The following is a 26687-nucleotide window of genomic DNA, read 5'->3' as shown; positions in this document are numbered from 1 at the left end:
CCCGACCGACCCTATTTTTTCCTCACCACCCTAATCTTTTTTTCGGCTTAATTTTTTTTTTTTTAAATGGCGGAGTTCGCTGAACCCTGTACGATATATTCTTATTGGCAAACGCTTGTTTATAGTCCAAACATGTGGTTGATCATAGGAGACACATTTTGCTGCCTTTGTAATAAAAATATTTAGATAATAGTTTGCGGTGTTATTTATCCACATTTTCAAAACAAAACTTACTTTTTTCTTACGATAAAGACCAAAGTCGTGTGGCTATTGTTTGTATTTAAATCGGTCAGTCGGATACCGTATCATCCCATTTTATTGCCAGGATTTTGTCTAGGCTGGTTAGAAAATACCATACGATTGAAAAAAATTAATAAATAATCGTCGTCTGAGAATCTTAAAACAATGACCGAAATGAATTCACTACATATATGAATTAAACTTTGATTGTACGAAAATAAGATACGTTAAATAAATCCATATCCGCGTTTACTTCTTCTATTATTAACCTACCTCCACATTAGAGAGCTCAAAGTTGACGTGAAAATCGATGATTTTCTTCAAGCAAATTAACAAATTTAGTTGATAATTGACTGTTTGGCTAGAACATTATCACAGATTGGTAGAAATTGAAGTGCTGGATTTGTTCTAAAACCGATCGCGTCCAAAAAATTAGTATTGTATATAAAGCAAGCAAATTCGTTGAATTGATATCCCCCATCTGATTGGGCTAAGTCAAGGAATGGTAATCAATTGTTGATGAAATATATATATGAGTTTGAGTTTGATTGCAACTGTTTGAAATAGAAAAAAATATTGTATATAATGTAACATTTAGAATTGACCAAGAAACCTAGTTTATGACTCCATGTTACCCAGCTTCAAACTAATCTAAGATTTCATCAAGGCAAACATTCTGATCAAGTTTCATGAAGATTGGTCCAGATATATTGCAAAAATTACAGCCTCTAGTGTCCACAAGTTTTTTTTTTAAGATTTGACTCAGTGACCTCATTTTTGACCTCACATGACCTACTAGTTTCAAACTATTCCAAGATTTCATTGAGGCATTTTGATTAAGTTTCATGGAAATTTGAGCAGATGTATTGCCTCAAGAGTGTTCCCAAGATTTCTGTAAGATATGACCTAGTGACCTAGTTTTTGACCCATATGACCCACTTTTAAATCGCAATTGAAATTTAACCCAAGAGAACATTTTGACCAAGTTCAAACTTAATCAGACCAATCACCACCATAAAATAGTTTCGGACAAGATTTTTGAAAGATTGGACCTAGTGACCTATTTTCTTATCACATGTGACCCAGTTTAAAATATGTCGAAGAGTTCATCAAGGAAAACATTCTGATCAAGTTTAATGAATATAAGACCATACATTTTGCCTCTAATGTGTTTCAAAGATTTTTCTAAGATTTGACCTAGTGACCTAATTTTTTACCCCATGTGACCCACTTTAATAAGTTATCCATATTTCTTCAATGGGTACATCATGACTAATTTTGAACATAACTTGACCAATCATTACCATGATATAGTTCTGGACAAGTTTTTTTTTTAAGATTTGACCTAGTGACCTAATTTTCGATCATATGTGACCCATTTTTATTTACGACCAAGAGTTCAACAAGGAAACATTCTGATAAAGTTTCATGAATATTTGACCATGTATAACGCCTCTAGTATGTTCAAAAGATTTTTCTAAGATTTGACCTAGTGACCTAGTTTTTGACCCCATGTGACCCACTTTTAAAATAGGTCGAGATATGATCAAGGGGAACATTCTGACCAAGTTTGAACATTTTCTGATCAATGCCTACCAAGATATGGTACCGGATGGACGGACGGAGGGAAGGACGGACGGACGGAATGACGGACAGACAACGCCAAAACAATATCCCCCTCCCAAAATCTTCAATTCGGCGGGGGTAAAAACACCAGATTTCATGGGCAAAATAGGCGGGACAATACGGTAGTCGAAGGTAAGAAAATGATTTCAGACATTTATGCTAGGTTTACATTAGGCCACGATTACCACGATGTCCCCCGATTCCAGAGCATTGTGGCGAACGTAACAGAGCGTGGAGTCGAATCGGGGTGATCGTGGGGGAGCGTAACAGAACGTGGTTGAATCGGGGACATCGTGGGCATCGGGACAGATTTTAAATCAAACTTAAATTTCACCACGATTGCCCCGATTCATTTCTTATCGTGACAGAGCGTGGCCTTCATAACAAAACGTAACGGAACGTAACGAAGCGTAACAGAACGTGGAGTACAATCGCAACAGATAGGGACCAGCGTAGACACATTTTTTCATCCCGCTTCGCTGCGACGTCTCACGATAGCTCCACGCTCTGCTACGATCTACCACGATCTGTTACGATATACACTTTTCTACCATTTATTGCTCCACGTTGCGTCACGCTCTCCTACGGTATCCCCGATTGTCGTTCACGTTCTGATACGCTCTGACACGCTCCAACACGTTTCCTCACGATAGCCACGGTTTCCACGCAAGCTGCATATACATAACAGCTTTATCTACTGGTACTCTATCGTTTAATCATGCCAGCGAAACGAAAAGGTTCCAAAACTTCAAGAACTGTTGTGATTGATGTTCATCCGCCACCACCCCCTCCCCCACCTCCACAACCGGAAGAAATTGAAGATGCTCCAACATCCCGACACCGGAGTTGGGCGTATAATAGTTGTGTGTAATGTCCATATTGAAGCCTACTTTCAACACTTAACCATGGCTTAACCCAGCATGACCTAGGCTTTCTATTTCTTCTTCTGACTTCTAATCCGATATTTATATCACGTGTATGCTGTTACCTTTTCTTTCGTTCAACAATATATGCGTAAATTAAAACAGCCAATACAGGATCGTCTATATCCAGCTGGTTCATTGTTGCGAATAATAAGCCTAAAGTGAATTATTTCTTGTTTAAATATCAAATCGTGACGTAAAACGTGGTCATTTGTCTCAAATCGTAGGTCAAATCGCAGGAGATCGCAACAAAGCGGCTTTGTCGTGGGAGATCTTAACAGGACGTAACGGAACATGGTGGAGCGTGGAAGCCAATCGTGTTGATCGCAACAAAGCGCAACAGAACGTGATGCAAATCGTGGGCTCGATCGTAGCAAAGCGCAGCAGAGCGCAACAAAACGTGCTGATTTCGTAAGGAAGCGTAACAGAACGTGGAGTAGACCATTTAATCGTAGAGCTCCCCGATTTTTTTAGCCTCTGGCTAATCGGGGAGATCGTGGCCAGATGTAAACCTAGCATAAACAAAGCTGGTTTTTTCTGACTTTTTGTGAATTATGAAATGCTTTGATATAACATAATTGATCCGATGCAACAGAATATTGCATGAAATCGTAACTGTAAAAAAAAAAAAAAAAAAAAATCCCGACAAACCAACCCTATTTTTTTTGCCATGTTACCGGAAACACAGGTATTTTTTTTTTTTGCCTAAGGAGGAAATGCAACCCTATACATGCGGGGTGTAATGTTCAGTGTTTTGGATCATAAGGGAAATAAATATTACATATTACTGTATTTGCTATAAACTAAAATAAGGAAGCAATTTGTTTCACAAGATTGTATCTCAAAGTAAAAAAGATGAGGGTTTACGTGTAAAGGAAAGAGAAAATGTTGACAAGACAGCCAAGATCTCTCACCTGATTGGACAAAGTGTTCAAAAGTTACTGATCAGACAACATACTAGACGCCGCCCGCCCAAACACCTGCCCGCCTACCCTAGCTGCAGATAAAACTATATTATGTCCTGTTTTTAAACATGAAAAAAGTATTTTCTAAAAAGGTATTAAGGGCAATAACTCTTACAATATTTAAGTTGGAGTTATTATGTTGTCACAAAAGAGCACGTTGTTAGTGTGAATAAGGTCTGAGATTGATATCTTCAATGATTGTAAATCAATAAAGTAATTCTACAAAATTATTTTAACGATAATGAAAAAAATACAAAAAGTATTTTTTGGTAAATATTTTGAAATTGGGCCAATGGTTTCTGGAGAGAAGATTTTCAAAATTTTCCATAAAGAGATAAAGTGAAATTTAGCCCTGCCCCCTGGGCATAGCAATAGTTTTATGAAAGTTTCAGAGAACTATGTGAAAGTAACAAATGCCCCCTTTTAGGACTTGCAGATGGATGTCCATTTCTTCATGACGGACATGTTGAATAAAGGTTTAATTAAAACATGTGGTTTCAAAGCTAAGAAATATAATATTGCAATGAAATCAATTTGTACAGGACAACATTGATCATATTTGACCCCACCTAATCCAAAGGGGCCCTTCAATTCTAGTGTTTTTTAAATTGCATGAATATTTGCAATAAAAGATGGCCGAGGATGAATGTGGTCTAGTGGTACAGATGATCGCCCCTCACCCAAGAATCTTGATTTTGAATAAGTACAGCTATAAAACTTTGCTCAATGTTTTGGAAACTGTCTTTTTGTTTTTTCTGTTTGGTTACAGTAATATGATAAACAAATTATTTAAATATAAAATGCCATGCCAATTATTGTTAATGAATTGCATTCCATTTAACTGTTCTAAAGCAAAACTAAAGACCGCTTAAATTGAAAGGATATTTAAAGATGCACTCTTATTCCCAAATAAGATTTACCACAATTAATACAATTGCTTTAATTTACCAAAAAAGATGAATAAAGATCGAAAACAATGGCTCTTATGAAGGATACCATGCTTAATTTTAAAGAAATGTACATAACACTCGGTATTTCTACTTTATGAGACGATAGTTGATTTCACTATAAATCTTTTAGAATTCACCAATCATTTAATATTTGCATGGGTGAAAGTTTGAATTTTTCAAAATACTGAAAATAGGGTGTTTACATAGGGAAATGCCATTTTTACAATACATTATATAGGATAAATATTTTCCAAAATACTGAATTCAGTATCAATACTGAAAACTTTCACCCATGTATTTGTGCATTTTCAGCCATTAAATACACGGTAACCATCTTGTAATTAGTAATTAATGTTTTCCATAAATGCATTATTTAGTAAATAGTAAAAAGTTTATCACTCAAAATTATGTTTGTTATACAAGTGCATGTATTGATTTTAAATATGAATGTCACTTTAATTGTCATTAACTTTGAATATATATTGGTAACATTCCAATCTTATGGTAAATAAAACAATAACCATGCTGTTTTTCATCAAAAGTTCAGAACTGACAGGACTTGTCACAGTTTCCTGCACACTGACAGGACTTGATGATTGACTGCACACTGACAGCATTTTGTTCAGGTGCCTGCACACTGACAGGACTTAATGATTGACTGCACACTTTCCGAACTTTGTTTAATTGCCTGCACACTGACAGGACTTTGTTTAATTGCCTGCACACTGACAAAACTATGTTAAACCATCCAGTTCAATAAACTGCCTTAAGCTCTAAAAATCAAAATTCAGTCCACATTCAACACCTTCAATATTAATATAAACACAACTGCCCATCTAGGACACCATCACATTCCTTCATATATTAGTACTAATTTTTTTCTTTATATAGATTATAAGTGAATAACACAATCCACACAGACGATAAGACTGTAGCATCTGCATGAACAATAATCTACATGATTGAACATGAAGTTCAAGGAAAAGATTTATTATTAAGTAAAAATGAAATTTCTTCTAAAGAATAAAATGTTTAATAATTTTTTGAATCTATGAACCTAAAAAAAGAACAATTTTTTACCTCAGAAGTGACTATGTTGAAGACATAATAGAATTTAAAATCTTGTTACTAAAAATAGAAAGTCACAGTGGAATCTCCAACAAAAAGGGAGACCATATAGCAAGACTTGCTGCCCTTGCTTCAAGAGTAGACTTTACATAACTATCAGATTTTAACAAAATGTATTTATAATGAACTTGTTACCTACGGGGTGTGACCAATTTTTCTCCAGGGGCATAATTTGAATAAACATGGTAGATAACCAATCGACAATGTTACACACCAAATATTTAAGCACTAGGCTTCATAGTATTTGCCAAAAAAAGTTTTGTCCATAAGGTTGCCATGGCAACCAGAGTTCTGAATAGAATTCATTTCTTTGAACAATTTTGAAAAAGCACCAACCAAGGATCATTCCTATGAAGTTTCATCAAAATTGTCCAAGCAGTTAAGGAGAAGAAAATGGTTATAACCAATTGTTGACATTTTATTTTAGGTTGCCATGGCAACCAGAGTTCTGCATGGAATTATATTCTTTGAACAATTTTGAAAAAGCACCAACCAAGGATCCTTCATATGAAGTTTAATCAAAATTGTCCAAGAGGACATAGACCGATCACAATAGCTGAACCTTAAGTTTTACTATTATGATATTTAGTATGTATTGGCTCTTCATTGTTTAATTCTGCATTTGGTGCAATGAGTTGTATTGGATGCTTTGTTTGTATTTTCGGAGCAATTCGTGTATTTTTGTGGTTCTGGTTAAATACTAGTTCAAGATAGCAGTGATGTTTCTTTCTTGTCTTTGTTGCACATTTTTGCATGTTCATTACCTAATTTACAGCTTAAAACACTCAGTACACTGACACCACGGTTATGGGGTGAGACAGGAGAAGTTTTGAGATATTTAAAGGACATTTGGTTCCACATACCTGTAAGTGTTCATTGTGTTTATGTTAAGGTCATATCATACTAATTTAGCATTATATCTATTGTTATGGCCACTAGACGTATTACAACTTCAGTATTATTTGTGTACAAGATTACCTGAAGTAACATGTTTAATAGTAAACGTATTAACATGCAAAGTATCATTATAACTATGTATTAATAGTTATTTCATTGTCTATTTTCAGTATGTTAAATAACATTAAAATAACATTATTTTCATAAAAAATAACCTTATTTTCGTTTTTTAGTAAAAATGCTTTTCACAAAAATAACTCTATTTTCGCAAAATAGCCTATTTTTGTATTTAAGTCATACCCGTGTGAATGTATTCATAAGTAAAGAGGAAGACATTTTGTATCAAAAGAAAACAAAATTGGATTGAATAGGAGTATTTAATTTCTGAATATATTGTCATTTATGAACACTGTTATATGGAACATTTTATTGCAATTCTCACATTTAATAGCTATTAACAATATTTAAATATTTGCTATTTTTGCTAAAATTCTATTATTCTAAAATTCTTTTATTCTTTAATGTGAATAAAGATTTCCCACATAATAAAAAATGTATAAGTTTCATGAAAAAAATAATTGAATTAATGACATGGGGAAAATATGACCTAGTTTTTTTTACCCGAGGTGACCCATAATCACAAATGTTCAAGACAACATGAAGATAAGTATTCTGACAAAGTTTCAAAACAATTGTATAAAAACTATGAAAAATTCGGCTAAAAAAACATAAAATAAATCATCTCTACACAAGTCAACTAGAACAGCAATTTTTAAGTCTGATTTTCTGAAAAAAATATTTAAAACGAGGTTCTTGGTATTTAATGTGGATCATTTCCTCTGTGATGTGAATAGTCCGGGGTAGTCCTCTAGAAGTCAAGAAGCTATTATTATATTTAGAAAGAACTTTTTAAATAAAAAATGAACATAGAAATATTTGTTGGTTAATGACTTTAAGAGTTCTGTAAAGTTCTGTGCCTGTTACACTACAAAGGGCAGTGTTTTTACCTTCAAGGTGGCCCCGCAGTGCCGAGTGAATGAGGTGGTTTGGGTTTTGTGCCGAAAATAGCGGGGAATGGGCCGGGTTCTATCCAATCTTTTAAGGGGATTTGTCTGTAACAAGGATTTGTCCGCGTTTTAGCCAAGCTTTTCCCCGAGTTGAATGGATATCGTGAGATAACAATAATATATACATTAGAATAGGCCATCTCTATGATGTGCCTCAGGGGCATTTGGCGGGGAGTTTACCAGCAAATTGTCCCCGCAGGGCGAGCTTTTACCTTGCCGATGGATTATTTCTATCCTGCTGTGAATATGCCGCGGGGTGGGTCATAAAACCATTATCGTACTGTACAATTGAATACACAATTTCTGGGCATCAATTTTCTACAAATTTCACATAAATGTTCAAAAAGGACCCAAAGATATTTAAAAATTCATTATTTCGAAAAGTGCATTTGAAAGACAGAAAAATTCTGCATCGTAATCCGTTGGAAGCTAAGCGATCAGATGTCATTAACTAACTTTAAATAGCAAAACATTTTTTAGCTCCTTCTTATTTCAATGTTACTTTTAATGACCAACAAAACCCTTAAAAAGGACCAAAATGTAAAAATCATACAATTAAACCAAAACCATCATCTTCAAGGGCAAACCCGAATTATCCTAACATATATGTAGGAAGTAAGTTGATCTGTTAAAAGACTAATTCGTGAGAACTGTTTAACCATATTTTCCCTATATAACTCTACCAGTATAGCATTCATTCCACATTAACTCAGCAACTTCGCCTGTGTATCTTAAGTTAAAATGACACATCCAGAAAGTTATTTTTCTTTATTTTATTCGAAAGAACAAGGTTTCAACTTAATATAACTGAACGCAGTGGGTCCAAATAGGCCATTACTAACAAACAATACATCAGCTTATTAACACATTAACTATGAAGAGTAAGATACGCTATCAAATTTAAAATACTAATTATAGTATGATGAACATGGTCAAAACACAATATATTTCTGTTTTAAACCAAGCACCAGCCATATTGATTAAGATAACTATCAATAATCAGTAGTTGGTCAATCAAATAATTTTTTATATTAATTGTTAAGTATTCTGTTTGTCCAATTATACTGAACATTATTTTCTAGTGCTTTCAAGAGTGGTGTAAACAAGATTAAGCGAGGTAATAAATTATATTTAGTTATGATGAAAGACTTTAACATTTTACTATTCTAAATAATATAGTTTATACTTAATGCATATTTTATCATGTATAAGAAATAATCTAAATGATCCTTATATACCAAAATAACGTATCTTACGTCTTCAAGAATATTTACCAACAGGCATAAAATGTCATAAAAACTTATCAGATCAAGCCAATATCAATGTGGGAAGTTATGATTTGTTTTCAAACAGTTGCATCAGAATAAACACTAGTTATAAACATTGACACTGAATATATATATATATATATATTCATAGTCTAGTCGCACCTTAAAGTCTGTCTTTTTTTGTATTTTTTTTTAACTGCATATCATTCTGTTATATCAAATATATAAGGCTGTAAACATGTACATGAAGAGTTAGCTTCCTCTTTGTAACATATTGATCTAATTTAGTTTTTAAACCCATTAAAATGCTTAAAATTGTATGCATAACGTATCTGATGGACATATCTTTCTATTTAAAATTAATAAAATTCTATATATATACAGTGTTAATGAGGATATTTTTGCGTGGTTTCACAATAAAATAATTCAAAATAACTTTCTTTAAATCGACTTTTAGCATTTGCATATAAATATAACACCATAATGAAATTAATTCGCATGTTAACACGCAATTCTAGGAATCATAATTATAACAATACAATGCTTACTACTCAGATCAAAACACAGGTTTAGTAAACACACACACATTATCTATTGTATGCCTTATGACTTAGTTTGGTATGCATGACTTGATAATCCCTATGTCAGATTCATTCAACATGAATAGTCCTCGTGACTTTCCTGTTGGCGTTGGACCTTCAATACGGCAAATCACGGCTTTCATATTAAGTCCTAACTCATCAGGAGCATTTGGCCATCTGTACGGTTTGACTTAACTTCCAACATACCATTTCTCTTCATAAATGGCAGCAACAAGCTCTCCTGACTTTAGATCTGTAATTGAAAGACTATTCGGAGTGTCTGGTCGTGTGTTTCTGGTTTTAAATTTGTCTATCACCTCTTCAGATAGTTGCGCTTGTTTCATTTGTTGATTTTCTTTATTTCTTGTGATTTGATGTTGCCTTTATTTGCTGCAATGTCCAAATGCTGCATAACTCACCCTCTATCAAGCAACCGTCACAGTGAAACAAGACAACTGAACTGAGGTGTACCGTTCTTTGCTTGTTGGAAAGGCAGCATATAGTTTCATGGCTCCGTTAATTCGTTTATGTTTTGTTTCTTAGACATACTCTCATACTCATTTTGAGAGTAGAATCTGTAGTTGAGACATTTGGTTCTAAACTCCCTCTGCAAAGAAATCACTAGCAGCCTGAATATTAATTTTGCATTGTTTGACGGCTCAGATGCTGTCGTTTTGGTTGTTCCACCGATTACATCACATGGCCACTTACCATGTATGGATTCAAAGTAATTCCAATATGCACTCATCCCGAAAAGCTCATTGTGTCGCTCGGCAACATGATAAACGGTTATGTACAGTATTGTGGGGATGGATTATCAGTCGAATAATGGTTTGATTTTCACGGTTTTATTAAAATATTTTGCATATATTCATACCTCATAAGATACGTTGACATGCATAAGATACGTTATTCATTTGCCATCTGGATACTCTTTCTAAACTACTACATGGTCTGTTTCATTTACCTTAACTATGAATAAACCATTACTTAAATCATATATATTAATAGTTATCCTAAAATAATTGAGATATAACAATTTCAATCGCAAAATTTACTCACTTTGTCCTCGTCATGTATCTTTGAAGTTTCAAACGTTCGCGGCATTAAAACTTGATGTGTAATAAACAAAAACGTCTACATCATGGTTCCGGTGGATGTTAAAATATTGATGATTTGCATCTATGCCATTTAGCTAGATTTATTTCAGGGTGTGAATCAATTAAATTATTTCTAGAACGTATCTTATTCGAACGTATCTGATGCACATTAAATTCAATGCTTAGGCTTAATTATTTCGCCAATGTTGATTTGACATATATGCATTTTGGTAATATATTAAAGCACATAACTGCCTGTAACTATATATAGGTTTAGAATGTATACTGACCATTTCGTTTCAGATAATGAGGCTCGACTGAGAACGTATCTGATGGATTTTTTTTGTGCAAACACAGTCATGGTTGAAACGAAGCCTAAAAATTACTTTTTATCCATTTTACCTGTAGGGTACTTTTCATTAAGTTTGTCTATATATATTCTTCGTTTGATTGAACCCTTTTAAAATATTACGCTGCCATTTATAACCAAAAATATTTGGCTGTAAATCTAAGGAACGTATCTTATACATAAATTTGGGACAATGGATGTCTGGCATGCATACAAAAAAATAGCGAATACAGCAGCATTTTATCCTTGAAAACGATTAGTCAAACCTTCCTTCTTATGATAAATGAAAAATAATTGTTTGATTAACTTCAGTACAGTATGCATAGTATCGCATGTACAATGTGGTGTATATCATTTGTGACAGCCTAAAATGACCAAAACAGCTAATATATCTGATATAGCCACAGCAATGTGACAATTTGTATACTAAAAAACTGATTGGTTGAGGAAATATTGATATTGTTCAACACACAGATGCCCCCAAACCCACCTTAACATTCTTTATTGTCAAAATATATGCATGGGACAGCTGATTTACAAAAGTTACTGAGTTAACGTGGAATGAATGATAGGCACTTTCGCTTCAGCGATTTCTCCAAAGTCGCCAATGATTTTGAACAAATGTGTCATAAAAAGACTGCATTGAATGTTAGCTACAATAATGAGCGATCAGGGATACTTTTTTATTATTTTGACATTTCATATGTATCCCTGTAACGCTACAACTCTCTACCATTTAAGACCGGGCGAAATAATATATATAGTAATATTATGCATCAATGTTTACCGTCTCCGTGGCCTAGTGGATAAGCGTCCGCCTACGGAGCGGGAGGTCGTGGGTTCGATCCCTGGCCGCGTCATACCAAAAGACGTTAAAAGTTGGTACAAGTAGCTCCCTTGCCTGGCGCTTGGCATTTAAAGGGTAGTGCTTGGAAAAGTGGTGTACTCAGTACTGGTTTAACCCAGGAATGTTGTACCCCGTGTATCGGTGCTTTACACCGAGCACGTAAAAGAACCAAGGGGTCTCTTCGAAAAAGAGCTAGGGTTTCGCACCCGGACTTCCTTGCATCCCACCACTGTCTCTTCAGCGTGCTGTCCCTTCAGCAAAAACAAAGGACCCCGTTGGAAATAAGTGCTTGCACTTTCACTGGTTATCCTTGATCGCAAGGTCTAAAGAAATACATACATACATACATAATGTTGAATAATAATGACAAAGTTGTTCAATATATACCTGACAGTAATCTAAACTGGATTGAATTTGTCATTAGTCGTTATTTTCGGCGCAGTATGAAATGCATACAACAAAGAAATAGTGTAACGCATACAACATAGGCAAAGAAGGGTTTTCACATTTGCATACAACAAACACAAAGAAGGATGTTGAGAAACGCATACAATATAGAATAAGAACAAAAATATTGACAGTGAAATTTTATTGTTAAAATCAATAAATTATTATGTTTATGAAGTTAAGTCAAGTGAAAAATAGTTAATTCACTTTATTTTTGAATTTTGCTTTTAGAATTAAAACCTTAAACCAAACACAGAATTACTTTTAATAACTTTCATTTCATCATAAGATGAAAAACTAAACCATTTTTTGGTAGTTGTAAAAATGTCTGAATTGATGATTTGTATTGTAATAGGTGAAAATAGGATTTATAAGTTCTTACCATTATTGCAAAATGAGAAATATAGACAATTATTAATATATTTTGTAAAGGGATAAACCTCAGATGTTAAATTTGTTTAATAGTTTAACTTTTAATGCAAAAAAAACAACATTTGATCTTTCCATATCCAATACATTCATCAGAACAAACAATCCCAAATATATAAAATGATCCTTTTGAAATTATGAATTGAAAGGAAAAATGAGTAAAAAGGTATAGGTAGGTATATATATTTCGTGTAGTAAATTTGGTTATTCTGTTAGATTAAATTTGTAGTTATTACATGTATGTGCATATTATATTGATTGCAATATTTGTGATTGGAATAAATTTATGTTTTTTTTTATAAACAATGGCTTTAGTGATAGGACATAGTCAGACAAAATATTTGTCAGAGTGCTTGGATAAATCGTGTTATAGTGTTTTCTTTCCAATAAAATGAGTTGAGAAATAACAATCCTTTGATTTCATTTATTGACTTCCTTATTATAAACTCCCCAAAATTCTGAGACAATACTCCAATTATCCATGATAGCAGGTGCTATGCAATCGTTTGTTTGTTCTTTATTCACACATCGTTAATTTAAGGGATGCCATAAAGATAGGTGTTCGGTGACAAATGAAAAATATATAATGAATCATGATTATGTCATTAATGAATCATAATTATGTCATTTGGACACCTTATGGCAGACAATACACATAAGTAATCTCCAATAACTGGTATTTTACTGGACAAGTGACCCTTAATTTTATTGGATAAGTGACCCCTACCAATCTGTATATAGTACACAGTTTCTGTGTATTGATCTTAATCTTTATTGAATTTGATGATTTTGTAAATCTAGACAACACATTAAGTTTAACGCCAAAGAAAACACAAAATCCCGGGAAAGCAAAAAAACACTTTTTTTACCCTGCATTAACGCCAAAATTACTAATTAAACATCAAGGACTCCAAAGCAGGAAAAAAAGATTTTTTTTAAATTAAAGTTTGAGGCAAATTGAATTAATAAAATCCCTAAAATAGAACCATTACCAGAAAAAGAAAAATGTGAAAGCTTTGTATATCTTGAAAACATAAGAAATTATAATGAACTAGTTTCAGAAATGTTTCTTACTGGTCAACCTTAATTTGACTGTTAATGACAAAAACTTAACAAAAGGCTTTCTTTGAAACATATGGAAGCAGCACATATTTTGTATAGAAAACATTTACTTAGTACGTAATACTATATAATGTCTCCCACTTTTCGATGAGGATGAAGAACGGTGGAAATATAAATTTAAAATGGACCCAACAATTTCGCCTGCATGTCAAATTCACCACACCCGTAAAGACCAACAAATATTGTGTCAACACACCTTCAGATAATTCAACAACCACTGAGGAATTTCTGTGTTTTTCATGCAATATTTAAGTAAAAAATTACTCATTAAAGTAAACAAATGAATGTACATTTATCATGTGTAAACTCTTTACATCTCACATGCTTCTCTGTTGTATTCATTATTTTTTATATAATATATTTATGCAAATGTGTTGTTCATTTCGGATACAGTTTATAATTGTTACATATAATTTACAATAATTCTAAAAAATACATGTATGTCTTTTATCAAGTACCAGGTGCTTTACTAAACTTATGAGAAATTATTTATATAGATTTATTTTACAAGTTTCTGATGTATTGTAATCAGTGTGACATGATATGTTTCTGTTTCCTAAATGTACTTATATACTTGTAGTATACACAATGAATACAATCTTTATTTTATCCAATTGCAAAGTTTTCATAAACTTTTTGTTTCCTTCAAGCTATTAAACCAATTTTAATGATTTCATATAAGGATCTTTTCCCTATTCAAACAAAACAAAAAGTTTGAAAAACAAATCAATTATGTTTTAACGGAGATAATTTCAAAATTGTGGCCGCGAGGATTCTCTGCGCAAGGACCGTTCGTTACTTTTTGCTGGGATGGTGGACGTCACGAGTCCGCCAAAGTAAAAAAAATCGTCAAAAGACTCGTTGACGGCCATTAAGGTGGACTACATTGAATGTACGCAGTGCAGCGGTACAGTTTAGGAACACACAATAACACAACGAGAGTATCGACAACACGTAGCCAGTTCATATCTGAAACAGAGGATCTAACATCATTTAATTATCGATAGAAAATAAAAAACATAACTTACCGCTTCCTAATGTTCTCCAATGTTAAAATCTGGTTAGTAGTTTGACCTAAAAATAGCCGTTATGTACGTTTGTATGGATTTTAGGCCACCCTTAGAGCGGTCCATAGAATTACCGGAATCCCCTTATTACCGGAATCCACCGGAATCCACCGGAATCTACCATAGTCTGATTAAATTATACCTAAATGTTGTTTGGGGATGTTTTTAAGCTTTAATATATGTAATGTACTAAGAGGTATACCTTTATAATCATATTTCCATATACAGAAAGTGACAAGGATTCCGGTAGTTTGCAGGTCGGATTGCCGATTATAATGATTTGACCAAGCTACCGGAATCCCCTGAGAAATAATAATTAAACTATACTTAAATGTTGTTTGGGGTGTTTTTAAGCTTTAATATATGTTATGTACTAAGAGGTATACCTTTATAATCATATTTCCATATACAGAAAGTGACAAGGATTCCGGTAGTTTGCAGGTCGGATTGCCGATTATAACGATTTGACCAAGCTACCGGAATCCCCCGAGAAATAATAATTAAACTATACTTAAATGTTGTTTGGGGTGTTTTTAATCTTTAATATATGTTATGTACTAAGAGGTATACCTTTATAATCATATTTCCATATACAGAAAGTGACAAGGGTTCCGGTAGTTTGCAGGTCGGATTGCCAATTATAACGATTTGACCAAGCTACCGGAATCCCCTGTGCCACTGGTCAAACAGCACTAGGCGTTGACAAGACATTTAACTTGTGTGACATGCATGTCACTGTTACGTGCTACAAACAGTTAAGTGTAAACAGACAAAAGACAGACGAGCCCCCTATTTTTGTTGGGCCGCTGTTCATACACGACAGCAGTGACTTCGAAACGTATGTCAACTTCTTTGACCATATCCGAAATAAGCTTGTCAATGTAAGCCTGGACAGTTTAGTCATAGGGACAGACGATGAGAAAGCAATGGTCAAGGCAATAACTACCAGCTTCCCAAGTTCAACACATGTACTCTGTACAGGACATTTACGACAAAATGCAAAGCAGAGGTTAGTCGACGACGCTGTGACCTTGGCCGACCGGAATTATATTTTGAACAAGATCTTTGGTCCGGATGGCATTGTTAGTGCGGATGACAGTATATGTTACGACGAGAAATGTGACGAACTCGGGCGTCATTTAGCTACAGTATCCAACAAGTTTCACAAATACTTCGTCGACAGACTAGAGCCGATCCTGAAAACAAAGGTCAACCATCCCGTCAGACATGACCTGATTGGGGCGAACTGGACGAACAATAACTGCGAATCGATCAACCACGTGTTAAAACAATTGATAGACTGGAAGTCAAAATCTCTTACAGACCTGATCGATGCAATACACAGACTCGTACGAGGTCAATTTGCCGAACTCCGCAGTGCCATAATCGGCACGGGCGAGTTCCGACTTGCCCCGACTCATGAAAAGTTCAAACTGACTAAAACAGACTGGGTTACTATGACATTAGAACAAAGGTCACGGCACTTTTCCAAGTACCGCAATTACCTGTTCACGAACCCACGTCTACTGACGTCAACTAACGGACAGGTTACAATTGTGGCCCCAAAGACCCTTGGTAGGAAACCCGGACAAAGAAGAAGGAAGGTGAATGAGAGAACTACTACATTGACAAAACGGACGAAGAAGGATAGTTAAGCTATACGAAGTTTTCATTGTATACGCCGTGTACCTGTTGTTGGGGCCCTTAATCACTAGGGTGGTAATACAATGAAGACCTAGTAAGCCCTTTCCTTTACTGCACCATCTCAAACAAGTTTCATTTCTGATTATATGATTTTAATTTAAAACAAACTCATTTTTTATCAGGAACAAGTCTCATATTTGTATATATGATTTTATTTTAGAACAAACTTTTTTCAAATGTAAATGTCTTCAAAATGATATTATGTGGCATTATTAAAATAGTTTTGGATAAACGGTGTTCGGAATAGCGGTGTTCAACTGTATACGAAAAGAAAATTCGCATTGTATCACAGATTAGTAGTAAATAAAAATTGTTATTAGTAATGTTGAAGTCATATTCACTATATCGCAGATGGTAGGTTGAAATATTTGAATATTGGAATAGACAATTTGTTACAAACGAACAAAAAAAAGTGTCAATTGTGTAGACAAAGCGTCATACTGCCTTAACATAATCAGCGGTAAACTACCGGAATCCTTGTCACTTTTAGATTAAAACTCTTACTTCATTCTATATTCAAGCATTAAAATACTTGAAATAGTATTGAAATTTAGTTATTTTACTAATTCACAGGGGATTCCGGTAGTTTGGTCATAACATAATCAGCGGTAAACTACCGGAATCCTTGTCACTTTTAGATTAAAACTCTTACTTCATTCTATATTCAAGCATTAACATACTTGAAATAGTATAGAAATTTAGTTATTTTAGTAATTCACAGGGGATTCCGGTAGCTTGGTCAAAACATAATCAGCGGTAAACTACCGGAATCCTTGTCACTTTCAGATTAAAACTCTTAATTCATTCTATATTCAAGCATTAACATACTTGAAACAGTATTGAAATTTAGTTATTTTACTAATTTTAGTAATTCACAGGGGATTCCGGTAGTTTGGTCATAAAATAATCAGCGGTAAACTACCGGAATCCTTGTCACTTTTAGATTAAAACTCTTACTTCATTCTATATTCAAGCATTAAAATACTTGAAATAGTATTGAAATTTAGTTATTTTAGTAATTCACAGGGGATTCCGGTAGTTTGGTCATAACATAATCAGCGGTTAACTACCGGAATCCTTATCCATATTCCTTAAATACAGACTTATACTCATTATAGTCGTTGTATACTGACCTGAAAACTACCGGAATCCCCGTACCCTTTCAGATAGTATGTACGTACATACGCTCATAATGATATATAATGGGTAGGAAAAAAATTAAAACACCTCCAAACACTTATATAAACTAAAACAATATTAAGTTTTAAATTTAAGTTATTTCTCAGGGGATTCCGGTAGATTCCGGTGGATTTTGGTAGTTAGGGAGATTCCGGTAATTCTATTCTTCACTGAAATTTCAGCTGCCTATTACATCATTATATTTTAATATTTTTCTCTAAAATTTGGTTTGGTAATGTATTTGTATAATATTAATATAAAAACAATAAAATAAATGCATTAGGAGGCGTCTTTCGGTAACTTTCATGCGTATTTCGGTAATTTTTTCCGTCTTTCGGTAAATAATCGTATTTCGGTAAGTCTAGGGACCCAACGAATGCGGAAGTTACCAATCGTAAATGTCAATGAAGTTTTTGAACTTCAATACACATTTAAGTGGGTGGGGTAAAATAACAAATATAATGGTAAAGACTTTCATAGTAGTTCTCAAAGACTTCAAATACATATTGGTTGTTATAAAGTATGCATTCAATTGTAGTTTGTTGAGTTTGTTATTAAATTAAATGAATGATATGTTGCAATTAGTGTGAAATTGTTAAAATCTGCAACTTCAAAACAGTCAAGTAAATGAAGCTTAAATGTGATTAAGAAGGGCATTTAAATACTGACTGCTGTGCTGTATGTAAACAAATATGCAGGTCTTAAAATAACAGCTTATTAATATTGTACTAGTAAATTGTAACTATTTAAATATCTGACTGATATTAAAGCTGCACTCTCACAGATTAAACATTTTGACAACTGGTTTTTTTTTGTCTTCGACTGCCAATTTATGCAAACGTGCAAGAAAACCAGTGATATAAGACTGCTGACAAAACATTGGATTTAAGTAAATAAAATAATTTTTAATGCATTTTTCTTAAACCATTAGTAACGCTTTTAAAATTAGCCATAAAATAATAATTTTTAAATGGAGATATGAAAATCGGTGATATGATTTTTTTTGTCAGCAGGCTTATATCACTGGTTTGCAGATATTTACGCAGAAATTGCCTCTTTCCAAGACAACAAATAAAAAAAGTTGTCAAAACGGTATATCTGTGAGAGTGCAGCTTTAACAGTTAAGAGTCTTTTATATTTTTATTTTTTTGGCTAAGTTGGATGATGATAAAACTATTTTATTTCAGAGATGTCCATTCTGGATGTTTGATTCCGCCAAGTTGATGCTCAACAGGAGTAGGCAGTTGATACCATTGATCTGATAGCACCTGCTATATCAGTGGTTTTACAAGAAAAATTTGTGCAAAACACAAGAGACGGAATCGGTTCAAGAACAGAGATAAAATAAATGAAGTGTGTCAATATGAATGAAAACTTTCCTTGACTGCAAGGACTAAAGAAATGCACACAAGTGACATAAATTTAAATGTTTGGTACAAAAAGTAGACATGTAGAACTTAAAATTATGACACAGGATGTGAAACAACACTTTATAGCCGATAACAGTCGAACAAGAGATTTTTCAAAAAGAAGCAAGATTTGGTTTTTGAACCCTTGGCAAATGAACCTTTAAAGGGATTATTGCATACCAAGGACAATTTATTGTTATTGAATTATATCATGTTTAATGTTATTATTAAATTGTAAAAAATACCGTTGTTATTAATATGATTGTCTATGATCTTTTTATTCCAATGACTGTGTAAACTCCCATGGTTAATATTAAAAAGACATAAAATCGAGTTAACCTTTGTGGGCAATAACTAGCCACCCGGTTAACTTAGTTTGTAGGAGCACCGTGCTTTTTCTGGCAGCCCTTGGTTCGAGCTTTTTCCTATCATGTTACTTTAGTATTGTTATAGTCAATAAGCCTAGGTGTCGTTAGCGCAGTACTGTAGGCCGAATATTTTCTTGGCCCAAATTCAAACAGCCTTGAGATTTAAATGAAACTTGGTACACATGCAAATTTCCAGAAACAATAGGCTCATGTCCAGCAAGATCATACATAATATTTCAAGACTTGAATGATTCAATACATCTGCTCCTATGTATTTTAATTTCAATACATCTGCTCCTATGTATTTTAATTTTCATAACTAAAATTGTTCATCATTGTAAATACAGTGCTCAAGTTTAAAGCTGCATTCTCAGACTGACCATTTTGACAAAAAAATGTCTGAAAACCAGTGATATAAGATTGCTGATGGAAGATCATAAAACATTTTTACAGAATTATCTTGACCGTTTTGACAAAAAAATGTCTGAAAACCAGTGATAAAAGATTGCTGATAGAAGATCAGATAACATTTGTACGTATCTTTGTTTGAAAATGGATATATTTATGGTTAAAAAGCGTTTCTAACGCTTTAAGAAAATGGAGTCTTTTGACAGTGTTTCAAACAACTGAGATCTGTTATTTTGTGAATCATCTTATATGACTGACTGAATTGAAGGCAATGATATCAAAATCAATTAATCTGTAAGATTGCAGTTTTAAAGGTGCATGTCCCTAAAGGTCAATTGGCAGGAGATCTCATCAAATTTAATGAAGAATCATACATTCAATGATGCAATTCAACTTATTCATTTTGATGAGAATCAGCATTTAAAGAAGTTACCATGAGCTCTGATTTTTTTGCTGTGCTTTTTTTATGACAAATTTATCATTTCTGTAGAAAATGTCTGACACTATCATACAAATTGTAGCAAAAGAAACAAAAAATGGTTGTACAGAATTAATGTTTATTTAAATATCTATAAAAAGAGTTGTTCATATAATAAAACATTATGATGCACATTGTAAATGTAAAACATAACTAAAGTACAAGGACATAAAAAAATTATTTAATTTTATATATTTATATGATTTTTGAATAATAATATTTCTTATGATAACAATAATAATAATAATAAGTGTTGAATACTAAGCACTTATACATATTATACATGTATGAATATCAATAATAACAGTAAAAAAACAACAGTTCAACCAACAAAAGAGATCCAACAAGTACTAGCAATGGGAATCAAACCAAGGCCTAAAAAAAAATACACTTGGTTCGGGTTACCCGACCCTACCTAAGGAATAGGCGCCGACCCTACCATTTTTATAGTCAGTTTGAAAAAAAAATGAAAAACTAAAAAAAAAAAAACAAAAAAAAACATTTCGTTTTTTTTTAATTGCTTTTCAATATGTAGTTTAAACCTTAAATGCTTAAACAGAAGATAGCTTTAACACCATTCTCCAATGATGAAAATGATATTCTTATATAAAGCCTAATAAAAAATAAAAAAAGCCTACCTACCCTACCTATTTTTGAGAAGGATGTAACCCTAACCAAACATTTTTTTTTTAGGCCCAATATGACCCAACAGTGATTCAAATAACACTAGTTGTCTATCACACATTCTGTCCAACAAGCAGTCCAAACAACACTGGTGGTCCAACCAACACTTCCAGTCCAACCATTTATAATTGTTCAACCAACACGTATGGTCCATCCAATATAGCAGCCCAGTAAGCAATAGATGCCAAACCAACAATAGCATGTCAGGTACTAGCTGTCCATCACGTTGCTACCAATCTAGCAGCCCAACCAATTGTAGTGATGTTCTTCATTGAAAGTAATGATCTCAGAAGGTAACATCAGCATATTTGAATCATATCTGTAAAGAAAGGAATGGAACATAAAAAGCATATTTTTATAAAAAAGTAAGTTACTCTCAGACTTATTTATGAATGGGTTTTAAGACAATCTGGAAACCGATTTAATTCCAGGCCTGGGGGTATGCGACTAGTCCGGTGGCCATCATAATATTTGAAAATAACAAATCATTCAGAAGACTACACAGGTGACAGCATGACATAATTACTCTAAGTAAAATGTTTATTACACACCGGTCTCAAAAATAGTCAGTAAGACCGGTGTGTACTCAATGGAAGTATCGAAGTTACCGAAACAAATTTCCAAAGTAACTCCCTCACAAGGCACTAACAATGCTTGTTATAATGTGTGGATATGTGTGGATATGTGTGCGAAAGGATCTGCCAGACAAGCCAGGAGGTGAGATCCTGAGCGCATATTGTACGTGCACAGCAGGGATGCATGGGACATGTAACCACATAGCAGGGGTGCTGTTTCGGTGTGAACATGCAGTGAAGACTGGTGAGACAAGTACCACATGTACAAGCAAACCCTCTGCCTGGAACGTTCCAAAAGGGAAACCAGTCTTCAAAACCCTTAAAGCAACAGATGCGACTTGGAAAAAAGGGCATTTTACCAAGACAAATATGGACAAGAGTGAAGAGCATCAAAGGAAAACACTAAAGAGAAACTTCACCCCATATAACAAAAGGCAGAAAACTGATCTTGAAGACACAGCCAAACTGAGGCAGTCACTTTTTAGTATAGCCACTGAAGAAGTGAAGGACTCTTGCTTCTGCTTGGCATATGAAGGCCGAAGATTAAAAAAAGAGAGTTTAGAAATGCCGCCAACTGTTTTGGAAAATGCAAAAACCTCATCCTCAAAAGAAGACTTCCTTAATAAAATAAACTTAACAAGGAAACAAATTGAGAACGTAAAAGGAGAAACCGTTAATCAGTCTGATACACCAGCATGGTTTGAACAAAGAAATGGGCGCATTACTGCCAGTTATTTCAAAAGGGTCTGCACACGAGTCGATACACTAAAACAGAATGAGACCAAAGATGCGGCAAAACTTGTGAACTCTATTCTTGGAAAGGACAAGCCTGTTAAAACGAAGGCCATGAAGCATGGAATAGCCTTGGAGGCTTTCGCAAAGAAGGAGTATAAAAAGATAATGAAACAAGAGGGTCATGATGACCCTGGATCGCTCACCTGAGTAATTTGAGCTACATGTTTCAAATGTCAAACTGATGCTAAAATATTAAGAAAGTAGGTCAGTAGGTCCCATTCATGGTCACTGAAAGTCAGTTTTAAAATCACAGTGCAAAACTGTATATGTCATCTAAATTTCAGGGCTGTATCTATAAACAAAGTTGTAATTTTAACAACCAAAGTTGCCCGTTTATTATCCCCGTCATCATGGAGAGTGGGGTCGGAGAGCCATCCCTACTACTCCTTACAAAAGTTATATACATATAAATCGACAGTTTACAAAAGGAAAAGAGGTAATTTTGAGACCTGGTCAGAAGCACTATTGATTTAACTGGGGGGGTTTTGTTGTTGTTTTTTCTGACATAGAACAATACATGTTTATATAATTTTTAAGCTTACTGTCCTGATAAACCTGTTGACAGTCTAAAAATTTGTTTGTCTTTTTGAACAAATTAATGTCTATAGTAATTACATGTTGTTTAGTAGGGTTTTTTAAAAAAAAATAGTACGAGAAGGTACTGACTGAGATACAGTCTTAAAGTTATAATACTGCTCAAAATGATTGAATAATTAATGGTAAAAAAACGTTAAAACATGAGAAATGTTTAAACATTGAGGAACTCCTAGTAAATAATACTATACAACCATATTTTCTCAGAGTATACAAAAAATATCAGTCAAGGTTTAACAAAGAAATATTTATGACTGGGCCAGTCAAAAGAGACTTTACTACCATGCAACCATGCCGAATAGGAACAGAACTGCTACATACAAAAATTTAAGTTAACTAAAACTTTAACAACAACGGCTTTTCAAACGATTAGAAAACATTGGTTAGTGTATTTTAGAAAACGGTAATGATCCAGTTGAGCAGTATTATCACTTTAAACATAATTATTTTTACTTAAGTTTTGTTAGAGAAATTGTTTTTTTTAATTTATTAACTTCATTGACTATATTTCAGCAAGGAAAAAATGTAGACACAATCTTATATATTAAAGATTATAGTAAAGTAAAATATGCTTACTACATGTATAGTAAAATATGCTATGATGTGCAACGGTGTACATGTACTTTCATTTTCAAATATGTCCCCTAATTTACATTATGTACAAAATTAAGTTAGTGTTGAAAAAAAATATCTGTTAAAGAAAGTTTATTGTTCAAGATGCAACTAAAATAATTCAAGACTGTAGGCTTATTTTCGAAATTGTCTACCAAAAAGTAGGCAGAGGAAAAAAAAAAGATTCAATTTAAAAAAAAGTAGCAAAATTTAGCAAACCCTGCAGGATTTTTTTCTAGATATTACAATTTGGGGGCTAAAATAGAGGCAATACTGTGAAATCAGTAGTACATGTATTCAGGCCTGTAAGGGAACGTTGTGATAATCTTTATGGATTTTTTTGAAGGGAATTAACCAATAAGTGATCTATTACTGTTTAAAGATAAAATTTATGTATCCATGAATTCAGATTGTTTCCAAGTGTCATTTGGAATCAAACTAGGAGAACCCTGGAATGTAAGTGATTTCTTATTAATTATGCCCCCCTTCGAAGAAGAGGGGTATATTGCTTTGCACAGGCATGTGGGTATGTCGGTCGGTCGGTCGGTCCGTCGGTAGACCAAAGCTTGTCCGAGTGATAACTCAACAATTCCTAGATGTATGGTCATCAAACTTCACATGAAGGTTGGGCCTGACCAGTAGATGACCCCTATTGATTTTGGGGGTCATCGGGTCAAAGGTCAAGGTCACAGTGACCTTTAATGGTAAAATAATTTTAAAGCTTGTCCGAGTGATAACTCAACAATGCCTGCACCCATTGCCCTCAAACTTGACATGGAGGTTGGGCCTGACCAGGAGATGACCCCTATCATTTTTGGGGGTCATCAGACCAAAGGTCAAGGTCGCAGTGACCTTGAATGGTGAAAGGTTGTCCGAGTGATAACGTGACAATACCTGCACCCATGGCCCTCAAACTTGACTTGGAGGTTGGGCCTGACCAGTAGATGACCCCTATTGTTTTTGGGGTCATTGGGCCAAAGGTCAAGGTCACAGTGACCTTTAATGGTAAAAGGTTGTCCGATCGATAACTCAACAATGCCTGCACCCATGGCCCTCAATCTTGACTTGGAGAATTGGCCTGACCAGGAGATGACCCCTATGGTTTTTGGGGGTCATCTGGCCAATGGTCAAGGTCACAGTGACCTGGAATGGTAAAAGGTTGTCCGAGTGATAACTCGACAATGCCTGCACCCATGTCCCTCAAACTTGACTTGGTGATTGGGCCTGGCCAGAAGATGGTCCCTATTGATTTAAGGGGTCATTGGGCCAAAGGTCAAGGTCACAGTGACCTGGAATGGTAAAAGGTTATCCGAGTGATAACTTGACAATGGCTGCACCCATGGCCCTCAAACTTGATTTGGAGGTTGAGTCCGGCCAGAAGATTGTCCCTATTAATTTTAGGGTTCATTGGGCCAAAGGTCAAGGTCACAGTGACCTTGAATGATAAAAGGTTGTCCAAGTGATAACTCAACAATGCCTGCACCCATGGCCCTCAAACTTGACATGGATGTTGGGCCTGACCAGTAGATGACCCCTATTGATTTTAGGGGTCAAAGGTCAAGGTCACAGTGACCTTGAAAGCAAACTCGACAATTCTTGGACCTATGGTCAGCAAACTTGACATGAAGGTTGGGCCTGCCCAGTAGATGACCCCAATCGACTTTGGGGGTCATCAGGCCAAGGTCAAGGTCACAGTAACCTTTAACGCAAAAGAGTTAACAAATCTTCCCCCACTGATATCTCAACAATGCCTGAACCTATGATAATTAAACTTGACATGGATGTTAAGCCTGACCAGTAGATCACCCTTATTGATTTAGGATTCATAGAGCCAAAGGTCAAGGTCACAGTGATCTTGAATGGTAAAAGGTTGTCCGAGTGATAACTCAACAATGCCTGAACCCATGGCCTTTAAACTTAACTTGGAGTTGCATCTGACTTGCAGATGACCCCTTATGATTTAAGTGGTCATCGGGTCAAAGGTCAAGGTCACAGTGACCTTGAACGAAAAAAACTTGTCTTGTGATAACTTGACAATGCCTGCACCCATGGCCCTCAAACTTGATATTTAGGTTTCTGGTGACCAGCTGATGACTCTGGATTTTGAGTTCATAGAGTCAAAGGTCATGACGGTCATAACACACTTTATCCTCACACTTTAATGGTCATAATCTTAAAACAGCAACAAATCAGCTGTCATTTCGGTCCATGCATATTTCATTCAATTGTCCATATAATCCTGACAACATGGCGCTCAGGGGGGGGGGGGGCATAATGTTTGACAAACATCTCTTGTTTTAAACCATTAGTAAATGCAACAATTTTTTTTTGGTGCATACATTACAATACCAGACATTTACATTAAGGAATTAAACAAACTTTATATGGAAAAAAAGGTTAAAAACATATCATTTCCGCGACACAAATAAGAACAAGTATAACTAACAAGAACTTAAACTGATAAAAGTTGGAACTACAAGTATATTAAAACATGCCGGTGGCATGAAAAACAAACAGTATGGAAAGTGAAATCAAACATAGACTTTGAGGGCACAGATGCTATCCAAAGAGCCGAAAACTACATCAATGACTTCGAAGCAAATTCATATGACAAATTTACTGTTGTAAAATCCGATAATTTCAAATTGTTCGGTAATATTTTAATTTACCCCTCCCGCTATTAAAAGAATAGAATGATTTGTTGCCCGCGTTTTTTACTCTGAATTTTTAGATACATTCCTTAGATTAAAATCGTGTTGCTTTCTGTATGGAGAATGTATTGACAAATTTGACCACTTGGACTGTCTGCTCTTTATTAGAGTGTAAGAGATTCAGATGTACCTCTTAATAAAACAATTCTGTATGTGTTTTTATG

At 34.3% G+C, this 26687-nt stretch overlaps 2 protein-coding genes and 1 long non-coding RNA gene across 4 annotated transcripts in view; 2 read left to right on the top strand and 1 right to left on the bottom strand.

Annotated features, from left to right (window-relative positions):
- Positions 1-15062, bottom strand: part of LOC128216544 (structural maintenance of chromosomes protein 1A-like) — a 40736-nt gene extending 25674 nt beyond the window's left edge. For both annotated transcript variants that reach the window (XR_008258081.1, XM_052923141.1), the window contains exon 1: positions 14968-15062. The gene's annotated coding sequence lies outside the window, so the exon portion shown is untranslated. The remainder of the gene's footprint in view (positions 1-14967) is intronic.
- Positions 15063-15731: 669 nt separating this feature from the next.
- Positions 15732-16661, top strand: LOC128216276 (uncharacterized). The gene has a single exon (XM_052922843.1). The coding sequence runs from the start codon at positions 15732-15734 to the stop codon at positions 16659-16661; it is 930 nt and encodes a 309-aa protein (XP_052778803.1).
- Positions 16662-18300: 1639 nt separating this feature from the next.
- Positions 18301-19631, top strand: LOC128218305 (uncharacterized). Its single transcript, XR_008258350.1, has 2 exons — positions 18301-18409; positions 19077-19631. It is a non-coding gene; the product is annotated as an uncharacterized LOC128218305 (long non-coding RNA).
- Positions 19632-26687: the final 7056 nt, after the last annotated feature.

Source organism: Mya arenaria, chromosome 14 (assembly GCF_026914265.1).
Source record: "Mya arenaria isolate MELC-2E11 chromosome 14, ASM2691426v1".
NCBI classification, from domain to species: Eukaryota; Metazoa; Mollusca; class Bivalvia; order Myida; family Myidae; genus Mya; species Mya arenaria.
The sequence above is the reverse complement of the archived record's forward strand: the minus strand, read 5'-3'. Positions and strand labels throughout refer to the sequence as shown.

Excerpts from the sequence above, each read along its gene's own strand:
- LOC128216276 (XM_052922843.1), top strand. The coding sequence starts at position 15,732 with ATGCATGTCACTGTTACGTGCTACAAACAGTTAAGTGTAAACAGACAA.